Here is a 12,730-nt window from a genome sequence, read left to right on the forward strand (position 1 = left end):
TTTACGTTGTGAAACGGCTGTCTCAAACATAATATATTAAGTATTCTCATAAAAATTCTATTAATAGCAATTTTTAAATATACAATATGATGTGGTTAAATATAGTCACCAGAGGATGGGCATTTGGCTTACTAGTTAAGATGTGCACATCCCACATCTGAGTACCTGGGTTCATTTTCAAGCTGCAGCTAGTTCCTGCTGCAGCTTCCTGCTAATGCAAACCTTGGGAGGCAACATAGCGCTCAAATTGTTGGGTACCTGTCATCCATGTTGGACATCTGGACTGAGTTCCCTGCACCCAACTTCAGCCCTGGTAGCGGACATTTAGGAAGTGAACCAGTGGATGGGAGCGCTCTTTCCCATTCCCATTCCCTTGATGTCTACAATGTCACCTTTATTGTAAATGCTTGTGTATGAGACCAAAGAACTCCAGGAATGCCTGGAAGACTTGTATCTGCTGCCATTCTTTGCCTTTGTGTTCATTATCTTGGCAGTTACTGGAAGATGGCGGTTTGGATGAAAGCAAGCATTTTTTTTTTAAATATACCTGTTGGCGATTTGTATGTCTTCTTTTGAGAAATGTCTAGTTAGGGCCTTTGCCCATTTTTTAATCAGGTTGTTTTCTTGCTGTTGAGTTCCTTATGTATTTGGAGTATTAATCCCTTTTTTCAGTTATATGTATGGTTTACAAGAATTTTCTCCTAAGTTTTCTTCTAAAGATTGTTTCCTTTCCTATGTGGCTTTTGAGTTTGATGTAAATGTGGGTTCTTTTTGTTAGATATTGCCAAATTCCCCTCAGAAGGAATCCTCCATCCAAGGGTATGCTCTTCCATCCACTGGTTCACTCCCCCAATTGGCCGCAATGGCTGGAGCTGGGCCTATCCAAAGCCAGGAGGCAGGAGCTTCTTCCGGGTCTCCCATGTGGGTGCAGGGGCCCAAGCACTTGGGTCATCTGCTGCTGCTTTCCCAGGCTATAACAGAGTTGGCTCGGAAGAAGGGCAGCTGGGACACAAACTGGTGTCCATATGGTATGCCAGAGCTGCAGGCAGAGGCTTAGCCTGCTGCACCATAGCATAGTCCCAGGAGCCTGGAACGCCATCTGAGACTCCCACATGGGTGACAGGACCCAAGCACTCATGACATTTTCCACTGCTTTCCTAGGTGCATCAGCAGGAATTGGATAAAGAAGTAGAACAGCTAGGACTTGAACAAGCACTTGTATGGAATGCCAGTGTCACAAGCAGCAGTTTAACCTGCTGTGCCACAATGCTGGACCCCCATTTACTACTTTTAAAAAAAAGTCATTTATTTTGGAAGTCTGAGTTGGAGGAAGGGAGAGACAGAGATCAGTCTTCCATCTTGGTTTACTCCCGAGATGGCCACAGCGGCCAACGTACTGGGCCAGACCACAGCCAGGAGTTTGGGACCCAGGTACTTGGGCCATTATCTGCTGCTTTCCCAGGCAGTTAGCAGGGAACTGGATCAGACAAGAACTGGCACCCACAGGAGATGCCAGCATTGCAGGTGGCCACTTTATCCGCTGTGCCACAGCACCTGCTCCCCCAAGTTTACTGTTACTCCAATCTCAGTATAGTTTTAATTTTTGCTTCTCTTAGTAATAAAGTTGAGGGGTCAGCTTATATGTTTTTAAATTTAGCTTATTTTTATTTTATTCGAAAGGCAGAGGCAGAGATCTTCCATCTGCTGGTTCACTCCTAAATGCCCCCCTACAGCCAAAGTCAGGTGCCTAGAACTCAATTTGGAACTCAGTGTGGGTGGTAGGGACCCTGCCATTTCAGTCATCAGCTGCTGCATTGGTAGGAAGCTGGATTAGAAGTGGAAGAGTTGAGCCTTGAACCAGACATGTAGGTGAACCAGGGAAGCAGGTGTCTCAAGCAGTGACTTTATTGCTGTAACATACAGATGCCTACCCATGTCTTTGTTTTTTGTTTTTTTTTTTTTCTTGGTTAATTGTTCATGCCTTTTGCCTGTTTTTGTATAGAGTTTGTTTTCTCAGTTTTTATCTCATTTTTTAAATATTCCACTTATATATTTGGAAGACAGAGAGAGAGACATACCTCTTCCATCCACAGGTACACTCCAAAATGGCCGCAACAGTCAGGGTGGGTCAGGCTGAAGCCTTGGGCCATCTTACGTTGCTTTCCCTGGCATATTAGTAGGGAACTGGATTGTAAGTAGAACAGCTGGGACTCGAACCGGTGCCCTATGGGATGCTGGCATCGCCAGCAGTGGCTTTACCTACTGTACTACAATATTGGCCTGTTTACTCAGTTTTTAAAAATTCGTTCCTTTAGCTCTGTGATATCTGTTGGAGATATTTATCCCAATTTGTCTTTTGTTCATGGTATTTTTATTTATATAGAAAGATTTATAATCTTGTTCAAGTAGTTTTAGTCATAAAAAGTTTTAGTCATTAAAAGCTCTTCCCTATACCTAGCAGCATTTTATAATGCCAGGGTTTGTATGTTTGTTTAAACCTGAATTAAATAACCCCTAATTAATTTTGGATGGATGGCTGGGGAGCCCAGATAATAGAAGTTAATAAAAATACAAATGGGCTGATAAGCTATAAACCAAGTGGAAGACAATCAAAAATCTCATCTAGCCTTAGTAATTATGGTAAATTCTCATGGTAAGGATCAGGTAGATGTTTCTGTTTCTTGATCTAATGATCCTGAGCTGCAACCATGTATTTTGAAGTATGTGCTTGGGGCAAGGATTGTGATACAGAGGGTAACCCACTGCTTAGAACACCCACCCACACCCCGACCCCGTTTCCCAGATTGGCTTATGTCCTGGCTACTCCATGTTTCCAATCCAGCAGATGACGACCCGAGTGCTTGGGCCCCTGCCACCATGTGGGAGACCCATATAGAATTTCAGACTCTTGGGTTCTGCCTGACCCAGCCCCAGCTGTGTTTGCCACTTGGGAGGTAAACCAGCAGATTTTTCTATTTGTGTGTGTGTGTCTGTCTCTGATACTCTGCCCTTCAAATAAATAAAACAAATCTTAAAGGACAGGTATTTGGCACAATAGTTAAGATGCCACCTGAGATGGCAGCATCCCATATCAGAGTGCCTGGGTTCAAGTTCTGGCTTTGTTTCCAGTTCCAGCTTCCTGTTAATGTATGCCCTGAGAGGCATGGATCTCTGCCTCCCATGTGGGAGACAGTGAGTTCTGGGCTTCTGGCTTCAGCTTGGCCCAGATCCAGCTGTTGTGGACAAATAAGTGGATAGGGGAAGTGAATCAGCAGATGGAAGATAGATAACTCTGCCTTTCAAAGACTGAATTTTAAAGTGTATATATATATATTTATTTATTTATTTATTTAATTTTTTAATTTTAGGGCCAGCATTGTGGCATAGCAGGTTAAGCCTGCAGTGGGTATGGGTGCTGGTTCGAGTCACGGCTGTTCCACTTTTGGTCCAGCTCCCTGCTAATGCATCTGGGAAAGCAGTGGAGGATGGCCCAAGTCGTGGGCCCCTGCACCCACATGGGAGACCCAGAAGAAGCTGCCAGCTTCAAAGCCTGGCAGTTGCGGCCAATTGAGAAGTGAACCAGTGGATTCCAAGACCGTTCTCTCTCCCTCCCCCAGTTTGACATTCTTAAGTCACAGGAGTCAGATTTGATATCCTCTCCAGGATTGTGACATAACACAAATTCTTTTGTGTTTTGCTCCTTGAAAGCAAACATGTAAAAGATCACATGTTCATAGCACATGTAGCCACGCTTCAACTGCTTGGCTTATGCTATATTCACAGTGCTTGCTTCAGCAGTAACATACAAAAACAGTGGTTCTGTTTTTAAGGCTTTGAGGACTGGCGCCATGGCTCACTTGGTTAATCTTACACCTGAGATGCCAGCATCCCATATGGGCATCAGGTTCTAGTCTCACTTACTCCTCTTCCAGTCCAGCTCTCTGCTGTGGCCCAGGAAGGCAGTGGAGGATGGCCCAACTGCTTGGGCCCCTGCACATGCATGGGAGACCAGGAAAAAGCTCCTGGCTTCAGATTGGTGCAGCGCCAGCCGTAGCAGCCATTTGGTGAGTGAACCAACAGAAGGAAGACCTTTCTCTCTCTCCCTGTCACTGTCTATATCTCTGTCAAATAAATAATAGACTTATTTGAAAGGCAGAGTTAGAGACATTCCATCTGCTGGTTCACTCCCAAAATGGTCACAACAGCCAGGGCTGAGCCAGGCCAAAGCCAGGAACTTCATCCAGGCCTCCCATGTGACTGGCAGGGGCCCAGTTGTTTGGGCCTTGTGTAGCTTTCCCAGGCACATTAACAGGAAGCTGGATGGGAAGTGGAGCAGCTGGGACTGTAGTTGACACTCCTATGGGGTGCCTGCATGGCAGGTGCCTACTTAAACCTGCTGTGGCACATCAGCCCCTCTTTTTCTAAAATTTATTTGAGATGCAGAGAGACAGCTCTAATCTGCCAGTTCACTGCCCAGATGTCCACAGTGGCCAAGGCTGGGCCAGGCTGAAGCTGGGAGGTAGAAAATCAATCCAGGTCTGCCACATGGGTGGCAGGGCCCCAACTACTTCAGCCATCATCTGCCTTCTAGGGTTCTGGGAATTGAGAGCCGAGGCCAAGAACTGAACCCAGTTACTCCAATGTGGGGCGTGTAACTGCTGAGCCAAGCACCCATCCCACAGTGCTTTTCTAAACAGTAAAATTGCAGAAACTTAAGCCATTGGAAGCCTAGAAATAACTAAAAACTTAGATGACATTTTGCCAAAATGGATGTGACTCAGCTCCCAAACTTTGCTATAAGAAGAGTTCTGGAGACCCTCATTCAGATTACATTACTGCTGTGTAACTGCTTCAGATTTATCTGGTATATATACAGCCAAAAGCATATTCAAGAAAAGAGGGAAATGTTATAAAAAGGAAACATCAACTTAGCCAAAAATAACAGATAGCCTCAAGGCAAAAGGAAATACAAAAGGCAAATGAAAAAAACTGAAAAACAGTAATCAAAGTAGAATATAGCTAATTATGGGAGATAACCACTTCTCAGCAGCTCCAGGGAAGCACTTGATAAAGTATAAGTTTGTAATGATCTTTATTAAAAGACTCAATTACATTTGTGATGAAATGTCATGTAATTTTTGAAATATTTTTATCAAAACTGATAGAAAATTTTATGTGTAAGTGGATTGTTTTCTAAGAATAACAGCAGTGAACATTCAGCCCCATAGTTTACATGTGAAATTTAACTTAATTCTTCCAGCAACTCCCTGAGGATGACGTAAGTAATCCTGCAGTGTTATTTACCTAATCTGAAAGTACACTAAATGAACACCATTGTGTCTTTCTAGATCTGAATTCTATAAGCACATTGTGCTTTCTGGAGGGTCTACTATGTACCCTGGCCTGCCATCGCGGTTGGAAAGAGAACTTAAACAACTTTACTTGGAACGAGTGTTAAAGGGAGATGTGGAAAAACTTTCTGTAAGTATCTGTTAGCATTCTTTCAAAAGCATGTGAAGTAGCTTGTGGATCTTGATAACCACCAGAGGGCGCAGGAAGTCTTCCAAAACAAATTCCTGCATCAGTCAAGTACAGCCTGGCAGAGAGAGGTACGCTGAATGCTGGTACTTACCAGTATATGGAGATAGCAAAGCCTAGGACCAAGTGTTCTGGTTTGTGACCACCAGCTTGGAATCTAAGCCTCTAAGTGACCTGGGAAGAACCTGCAGTATTACAGAAAAATACCCCATTTGGAATTTCTTAGCGTACTATTCTTGGTTTGTCTCATGTTTCTGATTTTAGGTTTTCTGGTGATCTGCATCTTGCCTCCAGTTCTCTTACATTCCTAATAACATATCTCCTGAAGTAGACAATCAGTAGTTGTTGATGTGTAAAATAGAAAATTATAACCTAGTGTATAGCAGTTGGTGTTTCCTTTGGTGTGTGTTTTTTTTTTTTTTTTTTTTTTTTAAAGATAGACTTATTTATTTGAAAGGCAAAAATGACATTTTCCATCCACTGGTTCATTCCCCCAAATGGCTACAATGGTCAGGGCTAGGCTAAGCCCAAGCCAGCAGCGAGGAACTTTATCCAGGTCCCCGACATGGGAACGGGGCACAAGTACCTGAACCATCAACTACTGCTTTCCCAGGCATATTAGCAGGGAGCTGGATGGGAAGCAGCACAAGTGGCCCTAAGTCTGGTGTGGTAAATAGACACCTGCGAGGAGGCTGAGAGGACAGAGGTAGCTGAGGTTTGAAGTGGAAGAGCTGGGGCTGGTGTTGGTGTAACAGTTAAAACATTCCATTTCAGAGTGCCTAGGTTTAAGATCTGGTTCTGTTCCTGATTCCAGCTTTTTGCTAATGCAGATCCCAGGAGGTAGCAGTAATGACTCAAGTAATTGGCTTCCTGCCTCCCCCGTAGAGAACCTGGATTGAGTCCCTGGTGCCAACTCCTTCCCCAGCTGTGGGTCGTAATGGGCATTTGAGGAATGAACTAGTGCATGGGAGCTCTTTCTGCCTCTCAATAAAAATTAAAATAAAAGTAGAATGGAAACTTTAAAAAAAGAAATAGACTGAAAGGGGTACCTTGGGGGACTGGAAGGAGGGAATGGAGCAATGTAATAGGTTTGCCAGCTAGCACTAAGGGATCAGTTGAAGTCACTGATACATTTACAGGAAGACACTAAGTTTCTTTCCTGTCTTACTCAGCTGCTTTAGGGCAGGTACAAAGTCGAGTTGATAACCTGAGTTGATGTTCTGCCAAGTGCATATGAGAGGAGGAAAAGGCCAGAGTCACTAAGGATGATATCAGGGTGTGGTAGATGAGTATGTGCACAAGTGAACCTTGGATAGGTATGAGAAGAAACAGCCTGCAGATCTGTAGGTGTGAGCAAAGATCCATGGGTGATTTCACCGAGGAGGCGTGCAGGAGCACATGGCCTGATAGAGTGAGTTTCAGAGGGGCTGTGGAGTTTAAGAGGAGGGAGATGGAAGCAGCAATGAAGAGCCAGAACTCTTGTTACGGATCTCCAGGGTTAAGAGGAGGTAGTGTGAAAGGAAAAATAACAGAGTTGACAAAGCCACAGGGAAGACAGTGTCTTCAGGGACTGGGTAAGTTTCTGTTAGAGCAGATGTGAGCAAACTCCGATCCTAGAACCAAAACGGTCTTTTTGTAAACAAGTTGAACTGGGATACAGCCAGGCCCAATTGTTTACCTAGTGTTATCGATTACACATATGGCCACTTGCCAGCAGCACTTGGGGTCAAGTAGTTAGAAAAAAGACCTGGGGCCGGCGCCGTGGCTTAACAGGCTAATCCTCTGCCTTGAGGCGCCAGCACACCGGGTTCTAGTCCCGGTTGGGGCGCCGGATTCTATCCCGGTTGCCCCTCTTCCAGGCCAGCTCTCTGCTATGGCCCGGGAAGGCAGTGGAGGATGGCCCAGGTGCTTGGGCCCTGCACCCGCATGGGAGACCAGGAGAAGCACCTGGCTCCTGGCTTCGGATCAGCACGATGGGCCGGCCACAGCGGCCATTGGAGGGTGAACCAACGGCAAAAAGGAAGACCTTTCTCTCTGTCTCTCTCTCTCACTATCCACTCTGCCTGTCAAAAAAAAAAAAGACCTGGAAAACCCAGTGCTCACTGTCTGCCCTTCCAAAAGGGGGGTGGGGGCTTACTGACCCCCCAACTCCAGCAGAAGGTAACTAGGAAGTTTTTTTTTTAAATAAATCTTTATTTTAAAGAGTTAGAAGGAGAGACAGTTCTCCCATCTGCTGGTTCACTCCCCCAAATGGCCAGGGCCGGGCCAGGCCAGGCTGAAGCTGGAGTGAGGAACTCAAAACAGGTCTCTCATGTACTTGAGCTATCACCACTGCCTCCCAGGATGGTGCTAGTAGCAGGAAGCTGGAATTGGGAGCAGAGCTGGGATTCAAACTCAGGGACTCCCGTATGGAATACACTCCCCAAGCAGAATCTTCCCTCTGCCCCCCTGCAGTTCTCTGTGAAGTAAGACAATGTAGAATTACATACTTTGATCTTTGCAGCCTTTGTGACTGTGACACTAGTAAATATCATCGGTCATGTTAAGGTTTTTCCTTCAGACATTGATTGACCCTATACATAAGGGTGTGTCCTTTCTTAACAATTAATAGTAACTATGGAGTACAGAACATTTTCCAGTTGTCTTTAGTTTTGGTTACTGGGTTCGTTTTATCCAGCATCCTGTGATTTGTTTTGACCATATTTGGCTTTGTTTTATTTTGAGAACATTTCATTTGAATTTGAGACAACAGAAAGTCAACTTTTAAAAAAAGAGCTTCAGTTTCTCTCTTGCACTGGACTAGAGTCATAATGGTGTTAGACCTCGAAGTCCTCTTATGCAGGCTTTACTATACATTAACTGACCTTCCCATGTGGTCATCCACCAAAGAATGAGAAAACTTGCCTCTACTCAGACTCTCAGAGGGTGATTGATTCCAAAAAGACATCGTTCAAATCCAGACACTTTGTAGAGGGAAGAGGAGTGCTGATAGTACTAAGGATGTACAGTAAGTGTAAATAGAACTGTCCAAGGGGCTACACTGTAAGCTAAGCCTCTGCCTGCAGACCGGCATCCCAGTTCGAATCCTGGCTGCTCCTCGTCCAATCCAGCTCCCTGCTAATGTGCCCGGGAAAGCAGTGGAAGCTGGCCCAAGTGCTTGGGCCCCTGCTCTCATGCCGGAGACCCAGAAGTTCCTGGCTTTGGATAAGCCCAGCTACAGCAGTTGTAGCCTTCTTGGGAGACAACCAGCAGATGGAAAAATCTCTCTATCTCTCCCTGTCTGCAGCTCTCTCAAATAATTTTTCAAGATTTACTTTTTGGGGCTGGCACTGTGGCATAACAGGTAAAGCTGCCATCTGCATGCCAACATCCCATATGGGCGCCAGTCCCAGTCCCGGCTGCTCCACTTCTGATCCAGCTCTCTGCCGTGGCCTGGGAAAACAGTAGAAGATGGCCCCAGTCCTTGCGCCCCTGCACCCACATGGAAGACCTAGAAGAAGCTCCTGGCTTCAGATCAGCCCAGCTCCGACCGTTCTGGCCGTTTGGGGAGTGAACCAGTGTATAGAAGACCTCTCTTTGTCTCTCCTCTCTGTAAATCTGCCTTTGAAATAAATAAATAAATCTTAAACAGAAAAATATTTGCGAGGCAGAGTTACAGACAGAGGGGGAGAGAGAGGGGTCTTCCCTCTGCTGGTTGACTCCATAGATGGCCGCAGCCACCGGAGCTAGGCCAATCCAAAGTCAGGAGGAGCCAGGAGCCAGGAGCCTCCTCTGGATCTCCATGAGGGCACAGGGGCTCAAAGTACTTGGGCCATCAGCAGGAGAGCTGTATTGGAAGAGAAGCAGCCAGGACTTGAACCAGCTCCCATATAGGATGCCAGCACCACAGGCAGATGCCCAGCTTCCTGTGCCACAGAGCAGGCCCCAGTAGGTAAGTCTTAAAAAAAAGAAAGAAAAGAAATTAGGACTTTTCAAGTACATGGAAGAGCTGTTCTCTCTCGGTCCTGTGAGCTTTGGGACATCGCAGAGTGTATCTCAGGAATCTACTTCTGCATACATCGCAGGCCTGTTGCGAAGTTTTACAAGAGACTACATGAAAAGTCATTTCCACAGAGCAGAATGCGGAAAGCGTTATGCATGCATGACTTTGTTACCCTTTTTTTTCTCCTTTAGAAATTTAAGATCCGCATTGAAGACCCACCTCGCAGAAAGCACATGGTGTTCCTGGGTGGTGCAGTTCTAGCAGATATCATGAAAGACAAAGACAACTTCTGGATGACCAGACAAGAATATCAAGAAAAGGGTGTCCGTGTGCTGGAGAAACTTGGTGTGACTGTGCGATAAACTCCCAAGCTTGTTCCCTGCACACCCCTAATGCTTTCTTTTTTCCTTTATTGCCAATCTTTGAACTCATTCAACTCCAGGCCACAGAAGCAGCCTCTCTCTGCCCTTTGACAAGAAAGGTCAAGTTGTATTCTGGTGTCTTGGGGAAGCTTTGTTAAATTTTTGTTAACGTGAGTAAATCTGTTTAATTCAACCACTTCGCTACAAACAACAGGGCAAAGGTCCTGTTTGCTGCTTTGTTTCTCCCAAGTAGGCATTTTAGATCACTCCTGTCGGCTTCCTATGGCTTCCTATTGCTTCCTATTTTCACTTTCGCTGCTCCTGCTCCCAGTGCTGCTAGTTGTAGTCTTTAGCACAGTAGGTGGTCTGCATTTATTAGCATAAGAAACTTTACCAGGAGCTTTTACATATTATTGGGGTGGGGGTGGTAAGGGATGGGTGGGTAGCCCTGAACCCTGGAGGGCATTCCCTTTGTAGTCTGGCTCTTTCAACAGTGACTCCTGCAGCTTTAAGTACCTTCCTGCTTCTCCTATTAACATCTTAGGGAAATGTTGAACTCAAAACTAAAGTGTTTGGGGTGGGTTTTTGCATTGGGAGGGAAGTGGGTGTCTTATTTTAAAAATTTGAGGTACAGAAAATGAACTTTATTTACAGTACTTTGATTTGGCTAGTTTTCTTCTACTTTTGGTCTGCCTGGAACTGTTTTCCATACGATATAAAAAGCAAGCATAGTATTCCATTACCATGTGGCTTATGGATTTGTTTTTTAAAATCAGCCATGTTAGCTGGGACTATACTTCCTAGAATCTGTTAGTGGGAAAGTAAATTGTAAAAATACTTGTGTTAATTGAAATTACAGATACAAAAAGTGCTTAGGAGCTGGTGTTTTCTAAATGCTTCTATTTATTACAGAATTAAGGTAACCCAGTGCCAAGTACCATTCTTGGAAATTATTGTTTTATATATAACTGACCGGTTCTTATTAAATAAGACAAGCAGATACATAAGTAATTGCTGGCAGGTTATGATTGTTGGGTTAAAAATAACACTGGCATATGGGACTTGTTGCCAGTTGAGTGATTTTGTTTTTGTTGGTATTCATTTGTTTTGATTTGAAAAAACCTGATGACTATTTAAAATGTTGTTCTCCCCCCCCCCCCCCCCAAAATCAGGATTTAAATTTGTGTTTGTACTGCAAACTAATCATAACTGCTAGTTCTCAGCCATCATGTTTGAAAGAAGAGCACAGAGTATGTTATAAATGCTAGCAGACTTTAGTGCCTGTCAAAAAGTCCTATTTATGGGTCCTGTTGGTGTTGCTTGGTACCTGAAAAAAAAAAAAAAAAATCAGTACCAGACCCGAGTTCTTTCTAAATTTGAAAAAGAAAATGAGAAATGTTATCATGCTAAGTACAAAATGCAGTCTAGGAAAAGGTTTTCGTTTATTGAAAACATTGTCTACCAACAATGGATTTGAAAGAAGTGACTTAATTTTTTGGGTGACAAATCAGAAAATACTGGCTTCAGAGTCTTCTTTGTGAGAAAACTTTTATCAGTTTATATGAAATAAGCAGCAGCAGGTTAGCTTCAATATGCAGCTTCTGTAAATATTGTCTGTCTTACCTCAAGAAGTTTGCATGCTGGCCATGCCTCCTTACACACGAATAGCCCATGAGAAATGTCTACTGCATTGTGGAGACCTGGGCCTACCAGTCACTTTGGAGTTCTAAAGCCTTCCTAACTCATGTTCTTAAAAGCACCCCAGCCTTCTGAGGGCTGCACTTGTTAAAGGGCCTGCTGTGGGTAGGATCCATACCTGCTGGCTCTTCAGTTGGAATAAATGGATTGGCCTTTGGTCATGATTTTATAGAGGAGTAGAGAACAAAGAATAGGATGGACTCTTATAAACAATGAAAGAGCACTGGTCCCTTGAATGTAGAACTTTTATTTTATAATTCTGCTAGCAAACGTGACAGTTAAAATGGTGTATATATATAAAGTAATCTAGAAATTCCATTTTATAATTTTCCTATTCTAAGGCAAAATATTGCATTTAATAATGTGGAAGTTGGGGGAGTATTATGTTTAATTGAAGTTGTTGTCCACTCAGTTTTCTAAGAGATATGGTTTTTAACCTCTTGAAACTCACTGTTATTTAAATTTCCAGTAGTTATTAAAATTCTTTCATCTTTAGAATTGCCAATGCCTTGACCTTTGAGAAGGATTTCTTAGAAATAGGTTCTACATTTAAACTGTTTTCTCTCAAATGTGGTATTGGATGTTAACTTTTACATAGTTCTGAGCACTGCTATTATCTGGAAAGTATTTTGAAAGATCAACGGAAAGCTAAACATTCTAAGTTTAACAAGAATACACTTTTTTGATTCAGAAAATAAATCAGATTTTTCAAAGTAAATCTGAGTTGTGTCTTTTTTCTTGTAATAGTTCTTTATGTTCATATGTATATTTTTACTTTGCCTAATGCAAGATGGATGGACAAATTCATGGTTGGGGTTGGTGGCACTGTGGCGTAGTAGGTTAAGCCTCCACCTGCTGCGCCAACATCCCAGCTCCCTGCTGATGGCCTGGGAAAGCAGTGGACGATCGCCCAAATGCTTGAGACCCTGCACACAGGTGGGAGACCTGGAGGAGGCTTCTGGCTCCCAATTGGCCCAGCTCAACCATTGCGGCCATTTGGGGAGTGAACCAGTGATACAAGACCTCTTTGTCTCTCCCTCTTTGTAACTCTACCTCTCAAAAATACATCTTTATGGTGGTTGTTATGCCACACTCAGTACTATTGAACTGTTTTGTTAATGACCAAAACTGGTTTGATGTTAAATAAAAA

The 12,730-nt window shown here is 43.8% G+C and overlaps 1 protein-coding gene across 1 annotated transcript in view; it reads left to right on the forward strand.

Moving 5' to 3' along the window:
• ACTR2 (actin related protein 2) overlaps nucleotides 1-12,298 on the forward strand; it is a 53,577-nt gene extending 41,279 nt beyond the window's left edge. Inside the window, exons 8-9 of the mRNA XM_062209551.1 lie at nucleotides 5,349-5,481; nucleotides 9,712-12,298. Coding sequence (XP_062065535.1) covers nucleotides 5,349-5,481; nucleotides 9,712-9,882 — 304 coding nt within the window. The 3' untranslated portion in view covers nucleotides 9,883-12,298. The remainder of the gene's footprint in view (nucleotides 1-5,348; nucleotides 5,482-9,711) is intronic.
• Nucleotides 12,299-12,730: the final 432 nt, after the last annotated feature.

The sequence above is a fragment of the Lepus europaeus genome, chromosome 13, assembly GCF_033115175.1.
Source record: "Lepus europaeus isolate LE1 chromosome 13, mLepTim1.pri, whole genome shotgun sequence".
Classification (NCBI taxonomy): Eukaryota; Metazoa; Chordata; class Mammalia; order Lagomorpha; family Leporidae; genus Lepus; species Lepus europaeus.